This window comes from Ochotona curzoniae, unplaced genomic scaffold (genome assembly GCF_017591425.1).
Source record: "Ochotona curzoniae isolate NIBS_2020 unplaced genomic scaffold, NIBS_Ocur_1.0 contig_908, whole genome shotgun sequence".
NCBI classification, from domain to species: domain Eukaryota; kingdom Metazoa; phylum Chordata; class Mammalia; order Lagomorpha; family Ochotonidae; genus Ochotona; species Ochotona curzoniae.
In genome coordinates, this window is record NW_024466607.1 from 6,452,470 (window position 1) to 6,476,339 (window position 23,870).

At 40.5% G+C, this 23,870-nt stretch overlaps 1 protein-coding gene across 6 annotated transcripts in view; it reads right to left on the reverse strand.

Annotated features, from left to right (window-relative positions):
* Positions 1 to 23,870, reverse strand: part of TMCC1 (transmembrane and coiled-coil domain family 1) — a 130,908-nt gene that overhangs the window by 52,884 nt on the left and 54,154 nt on the right. Inside the window, exon 1 of one of the 6 annotated variants that reach the window (XM_040995244.1) lies at positions 17,123 to 18,006. The exons of the other annotated variants lie outside the window; for them this stretch is intronic. Coding sequence (XP_040851178.1) covers positions 17,123 to 17,161 — 39 coding nt within the window. The 5' untranslated portion in view covers positions 17,162 to 18,006. Of the gene's footprint in view, positions 1 to 17,122; positions 18,007 to 23,870 lie in introns of those variants that run through there. 6 annotated transcript variants of the gene reach the window in all.

A 23,870-nucleotide genomic window follows, 5' to 3' on the forward strand; every position in this document is an offset into this window, starting at 1 on the left:
GTTAAACAGAAGGAAGTCAGCATGGCTGGGGTTTGACTCTTGATTTCATCCCTGCCTCCCCTGGGGATATAAGGCAAGTGTGCCTCAGCTCTTACCTGGCAGCTAGCTCCCAAAGTGTCAGCAAGGAAAGGCAAGTGAGAATGAAGGACTGGAGAGTGTCTTAGAGCCTGGAGGGGGAGAGTTCAGAGCCTGGGACCTCGTTCTTTCAATCCTTCACATCTATGACTACCCAGATTAGACCCCATCTGCTTACAGTCTTACAATGACATCCAGAAATGACATAAAAAAAACTTCAATGTCTCACAATTTAATTTTTGGCCAGAGATGACAATGACCCAATGACCCCATGTTATCCCCATAAACTAGCAAACTGATGTCCAAAGAGAAAAAAGGGACAATAATATTTTTAAACATTCTTCAATATTAATCACAAATCCTTCTTGTACCAAAAGCAATGAAGGATATTTCATATATATATTTTCCTTTAGTAACTAGATATTTCTATGAAGTGGTAATTATCAAGATTGTTTAACATAATTTTTAGCTTTCTCATTAAGTTATATAAGTCAGAAGAGTCTCCAACACATTGCATTTTTTATTCTAAAACTGAACTTTTATTTCCTTGATGGTATTAAAGGGGTCCTGACTACCCTTAGCAAGCAACCACTTTTGAGTTTTACAACTACTTAAGACTCCAACAGATTATTACTTTAGATACAATAAAATCAAAGATCACAAGAATTCACACTGCAGAAATATTTGAGGCATTAAGAAAATAGGCTTCATGTAATGCAACACTATGAAAACACTTCTAAGCTACAAATGTTAAAACTTTAGCTACTGAAAAAAATCCAAAAAAATTAAAAAAGAGATTCTAGGCAGTAAAAACTTCCTTACACCTATAAGAGGAACCATCTGAATTTGAGTTTAGAGACACTCCATAGTGTCTCAAAAACATAAATGCCAATCATTCACTTGAAGAGAAGGATGGAAGAATTAAAACTAAAATTTAAATTTCGGTTCTTTAATAATCAAGAATTACCCCCTGTTAAAAAAAAAAAAGCAGGGTCTGGCACGGTAGCCTATTGGCTAAAGGCTTCACCTTGCATGCACTGGAATCCCATATGCTCCCAGGGATTCTAATCCTGGTGGCCCTGCTTCCCATCCAGCTCCTGGCTTGTGGCCTGGGAAGGCCCAAAGCCTTAGGATCCTATACCCGCATGGGAGACCCAAAAGAGGTTCCAGGCTCTTGGTTCTGGATAGGCACAGCTCCAGCCATTGCGGTCGCTTGGGGAGTGAATCAATGGACAAAATATCTTTCTGTCTCTCCTCTTCTCTATATATCTGTCTTTCCAATTAAAAAAGCAAAAATTAAATCTTAAAAAAAAAATCAGAGAGACAAGGAAGGACACAAGAAATAACACAGGCATTGGCCTGGGCAGAACAGGCACATCAATTGAGAAAATACGTTATTGTTATTTTAATTTTCTGCCAATGTCATACAACCAAAATGCAATTAAGAATCAATATCTACTGACTCCTAACACTCCTCGTTAACACTTATTCACTTCCTATGATTTGCAAAATTAGAATACTTCCAGACTTTGGTGAGAATCATGGAAACAGAGGTATTACAGGAGGGTAGCATCTGCCCTAAAGAAGGAGTAGCCTTTGGATGAGGCTGAGGGTAGGATGGGAGGGGAAAAGATTAAAGTGATCCAAGCAGAAAGAAAAATCAGTGCCTAAAACAAAATGAACAAATATGGGACAACAGGAAACCAGGACCAGCTGGGGTTTGCTGAACTTCTGGCTCATAATGCAAAACTAGGTGTCAAAGCTGAACTCGGGGGAGCTGGAGCAATAAGGTAAAAAATAAGATTTTTATTCTCAGTGAAAGCTGTAAAACAAGACAAACACTACCAGAGACATAATTTAGAAACATTTATGCTGTGAATCAGCAGAATAGAATGGGAATATTATAGAGAACAGATCTTTAAAAGCTGCTAAAACTGGCCAAAAATAATAATGGCATTAACTTGATTAATGCCACCAGGAACAAATAAGAAAGTATGTAAAATGTTTTAATTACTAAAGCAGAGTAATTCAGATGTGAGTGACATAGAAGACAAACTAAATTTTTAAAAAGATTTATTTTTATTGCAAAGACAGATATATAGAGAGGAGAGACAGAGGAAGATCTTTTGTCCACTGATTCACTCCCCAAGTGACCACAATGGCCGATACTGCACAGATCCGAAGCCAGGAACCTAGAGCTATTCTGGGTCTCCCAGGTGGGTGCCAGGTTCCAAGGCTTTGGGCTGTCCTGGACTGCTTTCCCAGGCCACAGGCAGGGAGCTGGAAGGGAAGCAGGGCTGCTGGGATTAGAACCGGCGCCCATATGGGATCCCGGGCATTCAAGGCGAGGACCTCAACCACCTGCGCCACCGCGTTGGGCCCAAGAAACTAAAATATTAATGCAAAAACATGTGCAACATATTTGGAAGGGGGGCAGAGGGAGGGAGCAAGTGAGAGAGAGAAAGTGAGCGAGTGGACGAGAGAGCTCAACTGGTAATCTACCTGCAACCACAGGTATCCCACTGAAATAATTCCTGGTTCCTTGGCAGAACATACTCCATACCAGATCCGGTAAAGGAAAATATAAATGGAAATATCTAGTTTCCTGGCCTTTGTGATCATGTAAACTGCTGGGGTCACGTGGAAAAGACCACAGGTAATTTCCAAGAACATTATAACTCTAATCACTTTCTTATATAGAGCAGAAATTAACTGACTTATGCAACATATGCAACATTTTTTTCTATAAAACATCATTAAGCTGAATAAAGGATCATAGCGGAAAGTGCGACATATAGTCTATTTATATGTCACTTTTCTTACCACAGGGCATCCTCCACAAAATGCACACGGAGACTGCAAGCTGACAGTGTGATCTTGGAAGATACTGTCTGCCCTGATGAAGCTTTCCTTCAGGCAGGAAATACAGGAAACTCCAAAAAGTGACAGTGGCACCATGGAAGATAATACAGAGAATATAAATGAGAGACAATAACCTAATGCCACTGATTCAGAATGTTTCTTTAGTGAAATGACATTTAAACCGAGACTGAGTGGACAGCATTGTGGCACAGCAGGTAAAGAGCTACCAAATGCAATGTTGGCATTAGAACTAGTTCATATCCTGGCTGCTCCGCTTCCAACCAAGCTTCAGAGTAACAGCCTGGGAATGCAGTGGAGAATCGCCCAAGTGCTTAGGCACCCACCTGGGAGACCCAGAAGCAGCTCCTGGTGTCTGACTTCAGCCTGGCTTAAACTTGGCCTATTTGGCCATTTGTGGAGTGAACCAGAAGAGAGAAGACTTCTTTCTCCATCTCGCCTCTTCTAACTCTTTCAAATTGTATTTTAAAATCTTAAAAAATATAAATAAATAAACCGAGATCCAGAGGACACTAGTTTTTGCATGCCGCTTACTTGCTGGGAATAGACATTGGGAAGCCGGCAGTGAGATGGAAGACTAGGGAGAGGGAACAAGTGCAAAGAGAGCTGGTTGAGACCAACAGCGTAGAGTCAAAGATGAAGAGGTAAGCAGATCACAAAGGACCTCCACAGATCACATTAGGGAATTTCAACTTTATCCTGTGAGAGCCAATCAAGATTTTTCAGCAGAAAAATGGCAAACTTAAATGTGGAGCACCTAGGATGGACCTGACTGGGTATATGATACGGAAGGCAAGGAGCCCAGTTAGTTAGAAATATGCTGTGGCAGGCTGGGTTATACACACTGGGGATACAGTCTGAGTTCAGTCACATTAAATACTAGACAACTATGAAATATTCCAGAAGAGATGTCAAAGAGGCAACTCTCATTTTCACATTCAATCGGTTACCAAATCCTTCTTACCCACCTTTCATCTCTACTGCTACGTCTGTTGCAAAGAGAATCATCACATCAACACCTCCATCAAATCCATACTGAACTCAGGGTGACCTTTCAAAATATGAACCCGATCTTGTTATTTCTGATTTACACTTTGCTGAATTTCAGAAGAAAAAAACAAAACAAAACTCCTCCTCATTGTCCTCTTGTCCACTCCAAATCCCTGAAATGTATCCTCTTCATCTGTACCACTGTTCTCCCCTGCTTATGGTGTCTTTGCACTATTTCGCTTAATTCCTCCTCACTGCCAACACTCTAACCTTCTGCCTTTACATCTCATCTCAGATACCATCTCATCAGTTCTTCTATGTCACATGATCTCAATCATGAGATTTCCTTGGGTTCATCCAGCTCTGTCATCTTGTTTACTGTGGTATCTACGTGTTGAGAACAGCCTTTTCCCTAAAGTCTTTCCTTGACTGCTACATTCTATGTCAAGTTGATTTTGAATAAATATTTACCAAATGAGATAGATAAATAAATAAATAAATAAATAAACACAACATATATGAATCTTATGTTCGGCTCAGGGAAATCTGAGTTAGAGATACTAATCCAGGCATCTTCCACAAGTGAATTACAAAGGAAAGATATGACCCATGGGAAGTATACACAGATTAAAAAATGGCCTAAAACAGAGTCCTGAAGAAGCCAAACACTTAAAAGGAAGCATGAGAAAAAAAAGACAAAATGGATGGGCCAGAGAGATAGGAGGAAAACCAGAAAAAATTTCAAAGTGCTATATGCTATAGAACAGTCTATCAGAAAGTAGTTAGATCTTAAGGAAAAGCATGTATTCAAATCATATTCAGTAATCATATTTATTATGTGGCTATCACAATCCAGGAACTATGCTAGGAGTTGGGATACAAAATTTAGAGAGAAAACAGGTCAAAGACTGTTTTCAATGTATCAGTAACTGACACAATCTTCCCTAATTGTGTCTAGAATGTGTCTTAATCTAAATGTTAATTATCACAGCTGATGGGAGGATTGAACTAGATCTTGTTCAGGAGTGCAGAGTAAAATCTGCAGCACAACAGGAATTCATTGAGGCGGCTGTCCCTCCAAAGCATTTAAGTGACTTCAAAGCAGGTTACAGACTCAGGTCAGTGCGAGTCAGTCACCTGGTGGAATTGGGAGAAGAGCTGCCTTTCTCCTGAACACTCAAGTTCTTGGACTACCTTACTCCAGAGCAAGACCTTCTGGCTTTTCTAAAACTAGACTAGTCAGAAGGAAACATACAGTATCATACCCTTCCCGCCTTTTTTAAAGTTGTCTCTCTGTGTCTCTTGGGAAGGAAAGGAGCTTTTTTTTTTTTTTAAGATTTATTTATTTTTATTACAAAGTCAGATATACAGAGAGGAGGAGAGAGAGAGGAAGATCTTCCATCTGATGACTCACTCCCCAAGTAAGTGCAACAGCCAGAGCTGAGCCGATCTGGAGCCAGGAGCCAGGAACTTCCTCCACGTCTCCCACTCAGGTGCAGGGTCCCAAGGCTTTGGGTCATCCTCCACTGCTTTCCCAGGCCACAAGCAGGGAGCTAGATGGGAAGTAGAGCTGCCGGGATTAGAACCAGCGCCCATATGGGATCCCGGGGCATTCAACGCGAGGACTTTTAGCCACTAGGCCATGCTACCCAGCCCGGGAGCTTTTGTTAAATGACATGTATCCTTTGGTATCTCTAGCACAGTTAAGTGGTTTGTCAGTGTTTAAATAAAGAACAAAAGCAAACTGAAATGAAAAAGCAGATTCTTCAGAGAAAAGTGCTAGACTATTTTTCAATTTCTAATTGAGAACATGAGAGTGAAATACCATTGACCATTAGAAACTCTTATTTTGCATGCCATGAAATCCAACCCCCAGAACAAATTCCTTCTTCCTTCCAGTACACACTGCTTTCTACTCATTTCTCTCCACTTAGGTCGCTGAGCAAACTGTAGTGACCAGGCTCCAGTGATCACCAGCAGCCAAAGAAAATCATTTCCTTGCTTTTTTTCTTTTCTAACAAACTGCTGATTCTTTCATCCAGACCCTGTGGGCAGGAGGGCTGAAGGCCTTCTGCCAGTCATGCAAGCTTACCAAGCAAAAAATAAAAAGATATCCTTCTAAGCTGATATGTTCTAAAAGCAAACTATAGATTTTAGGTTCTTAGTATTCTCAGTAAATAGTCTATGTGCTACAGTACATTTACAGACTAGAAGCTAAAACAACAACAACCCTAACTAACTATGCAGTGAAATTTCCCTTTAACATTAAGGTCAAGAGAACATGAAACTGGAAAGCTGAGAAAAATCCTAATCATGATTTTATCACCATGTAGTGCTTATGCTGCTGCTTCTTCACTGATGAAATGAGGTAAGAAAATACTTCGTATTTTTCTTCCTTTGGTATAGGCTGAATTTCATAATTTCTGCAGTATAGCATATTTATGGTGGGTATACTATTATTTCAAGATAATATACTCCCTTTAAAGAAATTATTAGGGGCCTGCAGTGTGGTCCACCGGATAAAGCCACTGCTTGCAGTGCTGGCATCCAATACAGGCACCTAAACAGCTCCCTGCTGGTGGCCTGGGAAAGCAGTAGAAGATGGCCCAAGTTGTTGGACCCCCAAACCCAGGTGGGAGACCCAGAAGAAGCTCCTGGCTCTGGCCTGGATAGTCTGGGCTGCCTGCCGCCATCTGGAGTGAGCCAGCCCCCCTCTCCTTCCCTCCCTCCCTTGCCCCTGCCAACCCGCCTCTCTGCAACTCTCACCTTCTAACAAATAAATGTAAATTTTATATCAGAGAAAGAAATCTTTAAAAATAAATCTTTTAAAAATAAATTATTAAAACAGAACTTCATCCTGATAGGATTTCTATTACTAGTTTGGCTTTTTGTGCTCTTTTTCTTCTGAGCATTTGACATCAAACAACTTGCTTTTTATTTGGCAATTCATTCAAAATTCAATGACTTATCATAGAAGCACAACATACTCTACCATAATACAGATTGCCTATGATCAAATAGCCAAGGTCACATTCTCGCAAAAGTGAGTTGATAGCAGAAAGTAAATAACCAAATTTAGTTTAACTTTAAACTCCTTTAAATTATATTTTTAAAACATCTAGGTCTCATTACAAAACTAAAACGTCTCCTACATTCTAATTTTCCACCCCCAGGACAATTTCAATGTAACAGCATTTTCAATGTAACTCAATCTTCTAGGTCCTGAATCTTACATTCCTTCTGCAGGTTGCATTTGCACCATCTGTACTCACTGTTTCATTAAAAACTCTCTGGTAGATAACAATTTGGAATGCATTTAACTTCAGCTGATCCTTTAGCACCATAATAAGCATCTTCAGAGAGGTAACAATTAGAAGTTTTAATGAACATATTTCTTTGGATTCTTTGCAGACCTTAGCAGACCGAGTAGCAAAAACAGAAAATATTATGAAATCCTATCTTTCCAAGCACAATTCCAATCACACTAAAAATCTATCTTAACCAAAACAGAAGGGCATGCATAAAAACACTCTTTTCTCCGCATGCACACACATCAATACAGTTTGGTCACTGAACCGTTTCAGTAGCCGTGGAGATTTCACTAACATATCCTGTAACCTTCAGCCAAAGACTTCACCTACCAGATGCAACCACCCTTTCACTTCTATTCCTCAGTGACGTGACAGAAAAACTTGTTCAGTACTGGGGGAGGAGGGAGGGCCACTGACCACACCTTGAATGAGATTTTACTTCTCCCATTTGCAACTATTTCAATGTCCCTTTTTCATTACTTCTCAAAGAAGCTACCCACACTAACTCCATCTCCTATCCAGTATTTCATTTTCTTCTCACTGTTACTTAGGATTCATCCCATCCTGAAATTGTATTTCTCGCAAGTATTTTATTGCTTTGCCAACATAATAGGAAAGGTAGTGTACAGCAGGTTCAAGACCTCATGTAAAAGATATGTATATTAAATGTGTCATTTCACCTCTTTGGGCACCACTTTTTTCATTAATAGAATACACGGATTAGATGAATCCCAAGGGCCTCTTCTTCTGTTAAACCTGTACCTATGCTTGTATGATTAAATTGTCTTCATTTCTAATTTCTCCTGGGCACCAAATCATTACCTTTGCTTCTGGTATGTGCTCAAAGCCTATTCACACTCACAATTTCAAATACTAAGCCTAAGCTAATGCCACTCTCATGGAACCCTAAACACAGAATTCTCTCCGGTTTTAAATACAAAAGCACTGTGTTCTGCCTTTCAACCTTACCAAAGATAGTACTAGCAAACCCAAATAAAACTTCACTTCAAAGCAGTAAATCATCCCTCAAGCTCCTCCCAAATCTTAGTTCCTTAACAATTAGGCAATTCACTACAGAGTCTTGAATTAAAACACAACACTTTGAGTCTTTCTTCTTTCCTTCCTACAGCTCATTTTCATTACATTCTTTTGACTGTTCTTTGCAGACAACTGGTTTTGGATTGGCTCAGCTCCAGCCACTGAGACCACTTGGGGAGTGAAACAACAGAAGAAAGATCTTCCTGTCGCTCTTCCTCTCTGTGTATCTGACTTTCCAATAAAAATAACAATTTTTTTAAAGTTGATTCCTGGGACCCGGGTATTTGGGAGAATTGGATGGCATTCCAGGCTCTGGGCTTTGGACTTGGGAAGTGGACCAGCAAATGAAGACCTGCTTTCTCTGGAGTCAACCAGAAAACGGAAGATCTCTCTCTTCTCTCTTTCGGTAACTCTGAAAGAGATGTTAGATTAAAAAAATACATACATTTATATATACACACAATTAGAAGACTGTATTTTGAAAGTATGTTTCTGTTAGAGTTCTTAAAAGAGAATAGATACTAAACTATAATGTATTTCTTCAACAAAATCCTATCTGGAAATCTTGGTCTTTTCCTGATTTATTTTCCACCTATATGTATCAGTAATTGGCAGAGGAAGAGACCCTCCAAGAATAAGCAACAGACTATCAGATACTTTCAATGTATGGAGCTGCATTAGCAGTGCAGCTGGAACAAGAAATGGTGCCCATAGGGGTTGCCAACATCACAAGTGGTGGCTTAATGCACTAAACTATGCCACCCACCCTGGAGGGCTTTCTAAAACATGTCTCAAATGACCATCTTCTTGAGTCTAAACCACATCAATCTGGAGGTCGTCAGGAAAGAGAAAATTAAGAACACTGATCCAAATTCTGGAGATGTGGCTAAAATTCCACTTTCTCTAGAAGACTTTTCAAACCTATTTCAGACTCAAAACAGCCATTTCCTTTCTCCAAATGTACCTAATTTATTTGATATTAATTTCACAAAAACAAAAAGCTGAGGGCAGGCAGCACTTGGCATAGCAGGTTAAGTAATAACTTATCAAAGTGCCAGTTTGATCCCGGTTGCTCTGCTTCCAATCCAGTTTCCCACTAATCCACCTGGGAAGGCAGTGAATGATGGCCCAACTGCTTGGACACCCGACACTCACGTATGAAGCCCAGATAAAGTTACTGGTTTTTGGCTTTGGCCTGGACCTTGCATTGCAGCCATCTGGGGATCAAATCTGTGGATAAAAACCTCTGTGTGTTTCTCTCCTCTGCTCTATCTTTCAAATACACAAATCTTTAAAAATTAAAAAGCTTGGGCCTGGTTCTAATCCTGGCAGCTCCACTTCCCATCCAACTCCCTGCCTGTGGACTGGGAAAGCAGTCGAGGACGGCCCAAAGCCTTGGACTCTGCATCCGTGTGGGATACCCGGAAGAGGTTCCTGGATCCTGGCTTCAGATTGGCATAGCATCGGCCATTGCGCTCACTTGGGGAGTGAATCATCAGATGGAAGATCTTCCTCTCTCTCTCCTCCTCTCTGTACATCTGACTTTGTAATAAAAAATAAATAATAAAATCTTTTTTTTTAATTAAAAAGCTTTTTTTTTTACCTGTCTTATCTCACCTCCTAAGATGAACTTTCCCTTCTGAGTCACAGCAGTATGCCTTTGTCTAAGATAAGGTACTTGAGTTCCAATATGCTATCATACAAAGAAAACTACATTGTAAGCAAAGTATTTTTCCATGGTAAGGAACATCTGTCTTCAAAAACAAATTCCTAAATTTTGCCTGAAATAATAAGGTGGAATAAATATATCTGTTCAAAGCCTGGACTTTAGGCATATGATTAACTCTCCGAGTCTGGTTACTATTCTCAAGGCCAAATGATGCAGAGTTGGTTACGAACTAAATACTACGTCTGTCCACTAAAGTCATACTTTATTTATATACTTTTGCCTACAACAAATATGTAAAACTAGGTTATACTTCTGGAACTCAAAATCAGATGCTTTCATTACTGTCTGCAATTCAAAGTTCCTTTTCTTGGAATAAAACCTTACTGGCAACAACAGATACTAACCGAATTTTACATCATTGAAGGGTCCGAAAAAATGCTTGCTTCCAGATGAAGAAAAATCTTCAGAGAGGTCAAATGATTCGCTCAAAGTCACACAGCAAGACATGGTTTGCTTACTTTCAGTGATACAAATGGTTGATATATATTTTATGAAGTAGGAAGAGAAGTTCTTTATTATATATTCTTCCTTTGGATTTCAAGTACTATTGGCTTGAAGATGAATTTTTCTCAAATACTAAATCTAGAGTAAAGAAAAAGAATGTGACCTGCTTTTTTTTTTTTTAAAGATTTATTTTATTTTTATTAGAATCCTCTGTCCGCAACGGCTGATGCTATGCTGATCTGAAGCCAGGATCCAGGAACTTCTTCCAGGTCTGCCACACGGGTGCAGGGTCCCAAAGCTTTGGGCCATCCTCGACTGCTTTCCCAGGCCACAGGCAGGGAGCTGGATGGGAAGTGGGGCCGCCAGGATTAGAACTGGCGCCCGGGCGTGCAAGGCGAGGACCTTAACCACTGCGCCATCGCACCGGGCCCAAGTGACCTGTTTCTTAGGAAACATGATTAAACAGACTGACATTAATAGAGATTTCCTAAGTTATCACACAAGGCACGTGCCGTCTGCAGTGTATTTTTCTTATTTGACAGGTTTGGCAGTAGTCTATTTTACAGTTTCTTGAGTATAGAGAGGTTAAATCCCAACTCATCCCCACATACAAGAAAGGAAATTGTTCTTTTCATTTTTTTTCCTGTGAGCCAAAATAATTTTAAAAATCACAATATTTCCTATTGCGAAGTATTATATGTAACTTTTATGTAAAGATATAAGCAAAAAACAGCCTTATCCACAGCTCACAAAACTCGCTCAGAATAGTACAGCTCATTTATCCAAAGGAATATTTTTAAAAGCTTTACTGATTTTACACTACAAACGCATGTGTTACACTCGATCTGTGATGCACACGGATAGCTCTTAGCCCAGAAGAATATCATCTTTCAACCATTAACCTTTAAGTGAACTACTGGTGATGGTTTTCATGAGAAAATGATGAGTCTGAAATTTACTTCTACTTTGCACCGTAATCTGAATCTCTCTGGTCCCCTTCTCAATCACTGTTTCCCATCCCTAAACAGCTTAAATAGAAACAAAAAGAAAGCAATTTGTGTGTTCTCTAAAACAGTTTTAAAGCATAGTCACATTTTCTACAGTATCTGTAGAAGACAAAGCAATGAAAAACAACCAACTTATACCATCAACTTAAATTCTTAATAGCTATCAAAGCTCAAGTGTTATCAGCCTTGATAAACATCGCAACTTTTTTTTTTAAGATTTTTTTTTTTAATTTTTATTGGAAAGGCGGAAATACAGAGACAGAGAGGAAGATCTTCCATCCGATGATTTACTCCCCAAGTGAGTGCAACGGCCAATGCTATGCCGATCCGAAGCCAGGAGCCTCTTCTGGGTCTCCCACACGGGTGCAGGGTCCCAAAGCTTTGGGCCGTCCTCGACTGCTTTCCCAGGCCACAGGCAGGGAGCTGGATGGGAAGCAGGGCTGCCGGGATTAGAACCGGCACCCATATGGGATCCCGGGTGTGCAAGGTGAGGACCTTTAACCACTGCGCCACCGCGCGGGGCCCAACATCGCAACTTTTAAGAACCATCTAGTAGAGTTATTTAACATAATTATTTTTCCCTGGAAAATAATGCTAAACTTAACCAATTATTAGCTGTGTACTTAAAAAAAAAAAAAAGAAAAACTAACATATCTCCAAGGAGATTTAAATATCTTTTCTGGCCATCCTTAACTGCATTCCCAGGTCACAAGCAGGAGCTGGATGGGAAACGGGACCGCTGGAAGTAAAACTGGCGCCCATATGGGATCCTGGCATGTTCAAGGTGAGGGCTTCAACTGCAACGCTATTGCGCTGGACCCCCCCAAATTTACTTATTTTCATTGGAAAGGCAGATATACAGAGAGAAGGAGAATCAGAAAGACCTTCCATCCACTGGTTCACTTCCCAAGTGGCCACATCAGCTGGAGCTATGCTGATCCGAAATCTGGATCCAGGAACTTCCTCCAGGTCTCCCACATGGGTGCTGGGTCCCAAGACTTTAAAAACCATCCTTCACTGCCTTCCCAGATCACAAGCAGACAGCTGGATGGGAAGTGGAACAGCCAGCACATGAACTGGCACCTATATGGGATCCTGGTGCGTGCAAGGAGGGGATTTTAGTCACTAGGCTATCGTGCCGGGCCCTCTGTATATATTTCTAAATTAGTTTACCTAAATATGCCTATCATTTCCTGATGCACTTCAGTAAGAAGACAATCCTCTAGTCTCACCATATCTACGTCAAATTGATCATACTGGGGGTGTCTCATTTAACGGAAGAACACATCAGTCTTCATATTTCGGTTTCATGACATATCAGCATGGTCCTAAAATGCTAGTGACCCCTAGGTGTTCAAGTTCTACAAAACAGATTGACATGTGCAAAATAAACAGAACACTATCTGATTTAAGCCTCCTCAAAGTGGGTCAGATGAACAGGGAGGTAAAATACTTTAGCTGTTAGTAAAATATAAATACAAAAAAATTACTTTTCCAAGTATAAAGCTAATCAGTATCCAGAATAACTTGGGGAAAACTAATTAAATTTTAAAAACACAAAAAAGGGACACTGTACATCGTTCCATTAGAAAAAGCTTCCATCTAGTCCTGACTCCCTATGTGAGTACACTTCGTGCTAACAGTGTAGTCCACACTTTGCATATCATAAAGAAGGTTCAATGCACGTTTTAAAAATTGTTAAAATATCCAAGGAGGCCTCAAGAATTTCGCAAAGAAATACCCTAAAAGCTAATGTGCATTTTCTATAAACTCTGACACCTCCCTCACACATGACATAAAATTTAACATCTACTGATTAAGAATACTCCACAATGACTCGGCCTGACCCACTTCATCTTCACTGATTCACATACGTCTACATGAAGACTAAGTTATGCATATTCCCATAAGCTGTAAACCCAGAAGAGATCAGGCATAAATCCACAGAAAAGTACTTTTGAAAACACAAGCTTTTATTAAAAAATTAAATATGATCAATACTTCTCTAATTTTTCAGTTTGCTTTGCTGATATAGAAGTGATACCAAGTAACAGGACACTAAGAAATGTGGAAAGAGTGAAGATAACATTTTTAGATTACAGCATCTTCAACTGCTTTACCAGTTGATTCAATGACTTGAACAATGAATAACAACTAGGGAAACATTCCACAACTTCCGTTTCTCAAACACAATCTGGTTACAGGTAGCTACTTCATAGTGTATACTGGTACAACTTTCATCTCCCCTGTATTTTCACCACATGAAAACCTTAAGCAAAAAACAGATCTCACAGACAGTAAGACACATGTTGTGACTGAAAAATAAACATGCCACTGATGTATTGTTGTATGTTTGTTCGGTGATCTTTCACACAGAAAGTGGGTCCCGTGAGGTTGGGCTCCACCCTGCAAAATTCAGTCTTGCGTGCCAAGGTGAGAATCAATGTGAGCCAGGCAGAGCTAACTCTTCAGACCATGTTTTAAAATTTAAAATTCAAATATTATCTTAGAACAAACTACACAACATGTATTTTTCATGTTAGGAAGTTCAGAAAAGAGATGTTGACATTTACATACATACACAAACAATAGAATAAAGACAAAAATCAATCATCGGCAGGGACAGGGACAGGAACTGCACGAAAAGATGCTTGGAAGCAAGACTTCAGCTGTATAACTTTTAATTTTTGAACTATAGAATTCACTACCATGCAAAAGTAAAACAAGAGTAGTATTTTACTGAAGATACGAGTCTTAAAATTCTCTTTCAAATCTTCTTCCAATTTCATCAGACCTTCTGAAAGAACTGAAGTTTCTGACAAAGAAGGAATTTCTATCACTCGTACAAGATTTTGGGAAACATGTTTCTGATCAGCTAGACCACAATTAATAAAGGACTTATGAATACCTATCTCAATGTATTTCACTTCTTGAACATTACAGAAACTTCTTGAACATTATTATGATTAATCCATAATAGCTGATCGAAAGGCATCAGTTTGAAAACTTTCATATGAATGTGTACAGTTCAGCTTTAACACACAGTCACTTCACATCCAATACTTAAAACCAAATCTTGCTCAAACTGATACTTCTGTGACCAAAGAAAACAACTTTAATTGATAAGTTCAACATTCCCTGCACACTTGTTTTACTTCCATGAAAACGATGGCCCCAGGAAGTCACCTGACTCCTTTTCCCTGCTGTTTTCTGTAAGCTTGGATAAACATATGAAAGAACAGCAGACACCGTGATAGTGAGTATGGTCAATGTATCAGAAATTTAGGGATGGGGGGGTTGGGAAAACAGAAAGGGCTTTGGAGTTAGTCCTCAGTTTGAGCCTGATCTCCTTCCTGTTGTTGCAAGTCAAATTACTTTATTTTGGAAACTCAGTTTCTTTGATGAGAAAGAGAAGTTCCCAGCAGCTAACACAAAGATCATCAGAATGAAATGAACTGTCCACACTGCCAGATCCTGACCTATTCTGGAGGACTTGCTACAGGAGGCAACAAGCCGGAAGGGAAAGTGCTCCTGGGTGAATGTTTCTAAAGTCAAAGGGAAGAAACACAGCAGAAAACAATCTAAAATGGCATGGAGGACAGACTTTTCTGTGGTTCATATGGGTTTTAGGCACAGAAAATAGCTGTTTTTCTTTTTTAACTTAAATATCTTGATTTACCACCCCCGTTCTGTTAGCTCACTCACTAGCCTGGATCAGTTTTTTAAATGTTCTAGGGAAAATGTTCTAGGTAAACAAAGACCAACAAATGCAAGAGTGAAAGTATCTGAAGTGAGTACTAAGCTTAGAAATCAACGCAAGCATATAGAAATCAACGCAAGCATATAGAAATGTTTTCTTTCTGAGTGAAAGACGATCACATCTACACTTTTATTAAAATGAAAAGCTGACTTCAAAACAGATCTTAAGATTCTCAGGTAACCACGGGTTTAGCTGGAAAAAGAACAGGAACATAATGCAATAACTGAGATTTAAAAAAAAAATCCTCTGACAAACTAATCAGCTTTTCCTTTGCATTTAAGTGTCTTATAGGTTGCAACAATTTGAAAATATTATTGAATATACTGTATCACAGACACAGTATAGAAAACAGATTTTCTTAGATTTGGTCGTGACCATCCATTATACAGTAGAGGGGGCTAGAAAAAATAATTAAAACAGGTTACTAGTTGCCTTTTTAATATCAGTACCTTTTACTTCTTCCTATTATGGGAGGGATAAGCTTTTAGCCCCCTAAAATATCACTTTTCTAAAGTATAGCCATAAAGATAGTATAGAGTGACAAGAGGAATTAATTTAAAAAGTAACTGGGAGATAAGAATTGGCAACAAAACCTCTAGAACACAATCACTTTCTCGTTAGAAAATAATCCCAGGAAGTTTTTGACCCTCAGACACCCTGTGAAGATGCTCACTGCCCTCACAGTCTCAGTATCTCGCTTTCTAAAGGCACTGCCCACTGGAAAAGGCTGCAGCAGAGGAAGCTGAGCTCACAGAAACGATTCTTAGCATTTAGGGAAACCTGAGGGGCTTCCTACCTGCCTAGTGTCTGTCTGTCTGTCTGTCTGTCTGTCTCTGTCTCCTCTTTCCTTCCCAGTCTGGAGCAGAAAGGAAGCAAGGGGAATTTATTTTTAATACTTTCAAAATAAATCCTGCACTCTGGGTCCACAATTTGATCCAGTTCTACAGCTGGGTTACCTGAGAGAAGCTAAGGATTTCCCTGAGGAACCCACCCCCCCACCCTTTAGAACTTAGAATTGTGAGCAAAACTGCCTGGGAAGTAAGACTGTCTATGGATTGACTATTTGTTTAAGCTTCTGCCTGCAGGCAGTGAACTGTGACACCATTTAGCCATTGCAACATTTTAAAAGAGTGTGTCTAAAGAATACAGTGTGTTTTGAAATAAAGCCTGACTTCCCACACTGGTCTGCTCTGCTGATGGACACAGCTCAAGGCAGATCAAGGGGTCAGTTAGGGCCCCGGTGCTTAAATTCACCCCCCCCCCCTGTTAATTGGGAGCTTGTTTTGCATTCTTTTAAGTTTGATTTTTATCAAATTAAACGAACTCCTCCTTCCCCAACATGTTCTCAGGAAGCCTGCTTTTCAATCAGAATTCTCTATGGCTTTGTCAGCCTCCTGGTCACTTGCTTCCATGCATTTCTTTTTATTTATGCAAGTTTCTCAACAAATCAAGCATAATATTTTCATGCTGATCCTGGTCACTGAACTGCTTGGTGGCAATTTCCCATAGTTTATCGGTGACATTTGTATAAAAAGCGCTAATTTCACAGCCCAAGAAGGAAGGCTTCCTCCTTCTGGGTCCCCAAGCTGTTAGACTAGCTGCCAATTAAAAACGTACTTTCAACTCACAATTATCTTTCACACACACCATTCTGGAAATCCTATCTAGGGAGCAAACTATGACTTTGTCCGAATTCACAGATGACAGCTGCGGCGGTGCGCTCTCGAAGCGCAATTGCCTTCAAGCTTTGTCAGATGAAAGAACAAAAGGCAGCGCGTCCTCCCCAGCCCCTCCTAGTGCTCGAGGACGGCAGGCTGGGAAGAGTCCCCGGGGCTGGGCGGCCGCACCGGCCAGCGCGCCCCTTCACACACACACCGCTCCGACCCACCTTGGATAGCTGCCTCCTGAGGCTAAAGCGCTGGACCATGGTCACCCTGACGTTCCTCCGACAAGCAATCCACAAAGGGAGGGTTTTTTGTGTTTTTTGCCTTTTTTTTTTTTAACAAGCAGCTTCTGGCCAAAATCGGTGGCAAAACATTTTGAAGACTGACAAACTACAAAGAATTTTCCCCACGAGTCTTAGCAAACTTGGAAGCACTTCATTGTTCCACCCGGAGACGCGCAAAAAACCCACTCCAGGGGACGGGCCAGCGAGGAATCCCGGAACGGCGGCGCGCAGTGCCAAGCTCTAGGAGCACTTCCTGTGAGTCAGCTGTGAGGGGTCCAGCCCAAGGACCACCCCTTCCCTTTCCAGCAGACCGTCAGGCGAGGATGCGGCTGCACTGCCACCTGAGACTCCAGCGGGGGGGCGGACCTGATGTTCTGGTCAGTCCGGGAGGAGGAGTGGCGTCCAGGTCAGAGAGCATCCGCCTGGCTCCTACCCTATTCCTCCCGTCCGGACCTGCCGGCGGGGGCGGCAGCTGCACGGACCGACACCCTCTTCTCACCCTCCAACTCAGGTAACCGGCTGGGAGCAGCACCATGGGGGAAAGCGCAAGCTGGGGACTGCACCAGCTCCCTGCTCAAGAAGGAAACCCCTCCCTGCCGAGCTCGGCAGCTGTGCTCTTTGTCTGGCATAACTGGCCGAGCCTTTCCTCTTATTCACAGGGAGGGGTCCTGGCTGGAGAAGGAATGTCAGGTGCAAAGCATACTCGGACAGTGACTTCAGCCCCGTGCCCAACTGGAATATACCAAGAATGCCTCCTGAGATAACTACCCTCTCTTTTTGGAACAAAGTGATTTAAAAATGTACACGTGAAACAATAGGAACATTTCAGATTCAGTGCAGGTAAACAGGTATGGAAAACGACAGTCACCAGTGCAGCATCAAAGTTAAAATCATCTGCCTCTGATTCTTGTCTGGGTGTTTCTAGGCAACTGCTGTCAAAAGAAAGCTTTATTAAAACTTTCCACTATTTGTGCTCCTTTCGGATTTGCTGATTAATTCTGAACAAATTTAGTAACTGACTGGAGCAACATTTGTTGACATGTTATTTTTTTCTCCTACTCCAGTGCCTCTCAATTTCCTGGGAGTACAATTAGGTCTTACACTGCACTGACAACCTCTGATGGAATGACCTACTGTGTGCAGTCACTGTGTTAACAATGCCTCATATTTCTTTCACTGATTTCTCAAAAACAATCCTGCTAAATCAGTGTTATCCCAATAAGCAGGAATCCTCCTAAAACCTCAGCATTTTTGTAGCAAAATCACATAATGTTACTGATTTTTGTCTTCAGGCAAAAAAAAAAAAAAAAAAATGGGAAAGCAAAAGACGGATCTTATGCACCCTCCAAAATGCCCAAATCACATACTGCTGGATTTTACTTATCATAAGAATATTATTTGAGATTCACCTAAAAAAAATTCACACACACTCACCTGTCTCATAGGAAAAACAAAGATGCTAAAAGTTCAATGAGTATGCCAAGAAAGTCACTATAACCAGCACCCATATATCACACTTCACAATCTTCAGCACCAAATGGCTGAACTTCAGTGTTTAATACTACTGAGTAAGGAACAGTGCTGGCACAAAGGAGGGAATGATGAGCTTTGGGACAGGAAAAGTTTTAAAGCTGGTATCTTTAAGGCTGTGTAGGAACTGCAAGTGAGCAAAATGGGGAAAGGACATTCCATGAGATGAAATGAATACTAGGCAAGACACTAAGGTGTAAAACAAGAATGAAGTAAATAGTTTTTCCACACTCACAAGGCAATGTATTATTAACCAAGAGTGTTCAGGAAGTTTCATCTACATGCACTGTGAATGCAAATAGTAACAAAATTATTCCCTTTTGAAATATTTTGTTTTTGAAATTTTGCATGTGTTTTTTTTACATTTTTACGAAATACCTAAATGTAAACACCTCAGCATTAATAAATGGTAATGTGATAGGTTCTCAGTGTTTCTACCTACCTTTTAAAACAAGGGAAGAAATCTACTTTCAAAATTTCACTCTAATGTTGCCAGTTTCTCAATGGTAATTCATGCTCCTTAAATGATGTGGCATTTTTGTTTCAAAATTTTTCTTTTGGCAATCTTACACAGATAATACAGCATTTTACCCACCTGAATAACAGATTAAGTGTATTAAGCATCTATTTACAAAAGCCCAACCAACCAAATTAACTTTGAAAATAGTATAATTTATTTAGCAAGAACTTCAAATATACTGAAGAAAAAAATCTGAGACCCCCCAAGGGTGCCCAATTCCATAACTAAATGCTGTAAAGAGGAAAAACACTTGTCAAGTAAGATTCTCATAACATATGGACAGGATTCCTTCAACCACAGTAAGCTTGCTTCCTTTCTATCTCTAAAATTGTATGCACTTTTCATTGTTTTTGAAAAGCAGAGAAGCAGAGTCTCCCCTGGCTAGCTCACTAGTGGACTGGGTCAGGCTGAAGTCAGGAGTCCCACATGGGTGCCAGGGACCAAAGTACCTCGAGCCATCACCCACCACCTCCTAGCCTGTGCACAGCCATGATGCAGCACTGGAGCATAGTAAACTGGGCACGCAGGTACTGAGGCACACCACAGGCATCCCAAGCGGCTACTTGACTACACTGTCACACACCTGCCCGGTCTACTTTTTAAGGTTTTATTTTTATTTGGAAGGTAGAGTTAGAGAGAAGGTGAGATGGCGGGAAGGAGGAGGAGGGAAAAAGGGAAAAAAGGAAAAAGGAAGGAAGAGAGAAAATCTCTTCTACCCCCAACTGGCTGCAGCCGGTGGGCCAGAGCTGAGAAAATCCAAAGCCAGGAGCTTCTTCTGAGCCTCTCACTTAGGTGCAGGGTCCCAAGGACCTGGGCTGTCCTCCACTATTTTCCCAGGTTTTTAGCAGGGAACATGGAACAGCAGGGACACAAACCAGTGCCCATTTGGGATACCAGCACTGCAGGTACAGGATTAGCTTGTAATACCATAGAGCTGCCTGTCCACCTCCATCCCACCCTGTTTGCTTTTGGGTGCTGAATTCTTTCCTCCTAAAAAGTCAAGCCATCCAACAACAGCAGTAATGCATTTAAGGAAGGAAAGAATGGAATGATGGAGAAGTATAGGGTAGCCCAAGAGTCTATGCTCAGATTCTTACATCCAGGCAATTAACCATCCAAAAAGGTTACTGCCTAGACTACAATATATTTATCAAACATGCAATTTCCATACCCTCTTTTTATCATTTCTCATCAAAGTTATGCCAAGACATTAAATTTTCTAACGATGTTCTTAAAATCATTTTTTCAAGATTTTCTAGGAAGAAGGAGCCTCTTAACATTAAGCACAGATCTTATGCATACAGCATGACTTTGTGTATGTGAATGCACATTGCCCCAAAATGTACTGCTGCACAAAGAGAAGGGCATTCAAGTTTTTTTGAAAACAAAATTAATAGTTTGATATAACCCGTGTATAACTTTTCATAACATATCAAGTAATTTATATGGCACAAAAAGAAACAGGAAAACATGGACCAATGAAAGAACAAAGTAGGGCCCAGCACGATGGCGCAGTGGTTAAGGTCCCCGCCTTGCAATCACCAGGATCCCATATGGGCGCCGGTTCTAATCCTGGTGGCACCGCTTCCCATCCAGCTCCCTGCTTGTGGCCTGGGAAGGCAGTTGAGGACAGCCCAAAGCTTTGGAACCCTGTACCCACATGGGAGACCCGGAAGAGCTCCTGGCTCCTGGCTTTGGATCGGCTCAGCTCTGGCCGTTGCGGCCGCTTGGGGAGTGAATCATCGGACGGAAGATCTTCCTGTGTCTCTCCTCCTCTGTGTACATCTGCCTTTCCAATAAATAAATCTTACAAAAACAAAACAATATTTAAGACTTAACAGATTTCCTTTACTGAAATCAAGATTTGGAACATCAAGTCTAAATATCTAAAATCAATTTTTTACAACATTATTTTGGGGCAAGTATTCAGCCTAGCAATTAAGATGCTGGTTGTAATACCTGCATTCTGCATTGGAACATCTGAGTTCAAAACTTGTCTCCCCTTCTGAGTCTAGCTTCCTGCTAATGCTTACCTTGGGAGTCAACAGGTGATGGCTCAACTAACTGGGTAGCACTGCCCATGCATGTGAAATGTGAATTCAATTCCTAGCTCCTAACTTCCGTCTGGCCCAGACCACCATTTGGGAAGTAAACCATTGGATAGGAGCTCTCTGTCAATATAAAAAATAAAATAAAATAAAATAAAAATTCTGGGCTGCAGCTGTGGCATAGCAGGTATGGCTGCCGACCCAGGGGCCGACATTCCATGTGGGCACCGGCCCCAGTCCCAGCTGCCCCACCTCCCTCCCAGCCCCTGCTCCCAGCTCCCTGCTGTGGCCTGTGGAAGCAGCAGAGGACCGATGGCCTTGGGTCCCTGCATTCACATGGGAGTTGTCGTGGCAATCTGGGGAGTGAACCAGGGGATGGAAGATTTTCTCTCCCTAACTCTACCTTTCAAATAAAATAAACAAATCTTTTTAAAAATAATAATAGTAAAGGCCAGAATTTGCTGCAACAGTTGGGATTTTAGCTTGGGTTCCCTGCATCCCATACTGGAATTAAAGTTCCAGTTCTGCTTCCAATTCCATCTTTTTTGTGTGTGCTTTGAAAAACTAGAGGCTGAGACTAGTTTTCATAAACTCATTTACAAAAAATAAAGTTTAAAATGTTTAAAAGTTTTAAAATGCCTGCATCGCACATAAGGAGGTGTGGGTTCAATGCTAGCCTCCTGCTACTATGGACCGTGGAAGCAGTGGAGCCATGTCAGCTCTGAGGGGCTGTGGATGGAGTTCCTGGCCTCAGCTTTGGTCTGCTGGCATGGGGGGGGGGGCGAGAACCAGCAATGAGAGTGCTCTTTCTCTCCGCCTCTCAAATAAATCAATATTGAAAAGACAGTATCAGAATAGAATATTTACAAAGTGAACAACAACAAAAGGACCACCGGGTATGAATCATTAAGGAGAAACAGGTGGAATACTGATAGGAAAATATCTATACTAATTATACAACCAAGAATGGCTGTGATATTCCCTCCGCGAGCATCATGACAGTTTTCTAAGTTTTGTTTATGTTTGTTTGCCATTTCAAGGGTAGCAATTTTTTTTCATGTCATTTTCAGGTGAAATCCACAGAAATATTTAACAACTGTTTACCCAGCAAAGTCCAAATGTAACAAAATGAGTTATGCATTTGAATGGAGAGACTGGATTTTTAAATGTTATTTAAAAAAACACTAGAGTGACAAATCTTCACAATGATGAAAACACAATATGAAAGTCAAATCTGTCCTGGATTATTATAGCAATCCACAAACCTCCGCACCCCAACGCAAAAGGTCCTCCAGACAAGCAGGTATTACCGCCACTAGCATGGGAGCCCAGGCAGGCCTAAAGGCTGAAGCTTAAACTCTCTTGAGCCACAATCTCTCTTGAGCCACAATCAGAACCTACAGCCTTTATTCTTATCCTCACAGAACTAAACTTCTGACCGTGGGAAACAGCCTGCATTCCATTCTTATGCAGGGAATCTTAAACAAGTTCATCCTACACTTTTAGTCCCTCTGGGCAAACATTCCTAAAACAACATGTAAATCTCTAGAGTATTTATCTGCCTAGACCAATTTTGATTCTGAATGCAGTAACTCATCACAATTCATGCAATCATATGACACCCAAGGAACATGGAAAACATGATAAAGGTGATTAAAGAAATGTTTCATTATAAATAATCATTTTTCAGGAACAAAATTGGGTAGTCTCACCACCCCTTTTTATGCATTTTTACAGAAGGCAACAGTTCCAGAGAGAAGAAAACCTAGACCCTGTTCTGTGGTTTAGAAGAATGCCCAGTTGTATCTTGAACAATCTACAATTGTTGAAAACAAATTTAATGCTCTTGGAAAGCCTGTGGCGACCTTAAGGCAGAAACAATGACTAAGGTATTCCAGCCCTGCACTACAGCAAAATGGTTAAACATGTATTTGCATACTGCAATGAAAGTTTTATTAATAAAACAAGAGTATGATTCCTAATAATGTATACTTTCCAATAAGCTTCCATTTCACTAAACTTTAAAAAGCATTTTGCTTACAGAACCCAGATACCAGACATTACACTGACCTTTGCTCTAATACACTAATCCATTGTTTAGCTTCTACTGAAGAGATGCTCAGAAACAGATCAGATTAGGACCCTCTTTCACTTTCAAGGCCATTCATTTTACATACAATGTATTTTTCAAAGAAAATTGCTGCAGAAAGAAATTTCAACAAATCTTCTCAAAGGAGACTATTCATTCAAAGCAATTTTTTTCATTTAGATGGTTCCTAGTAATTGATATTCCTAGCTTCACTGATATTGAAAGGCTTTTGCCTTTATATCTAATAATTAGAACCAGCATTAGATAAACCAGCAAGAAAGAACCACCACCATGCATTACATCCACAATACCCCATTCTTCTTGCCAACATTGGTATATTTCCTAAAAGAACCCTATTTTTAAATATTTATACTAAAGAAGTTATAAGCTTGTTGTTGGTTTATCTTGGCTTGCTAAGTTTCACAAAACTATTATATTCCCTCTCAAAATTTGTGTTTTTTCTTTTAAAATATTTAATTGTTTGAAAAGCAGAGTGACAGA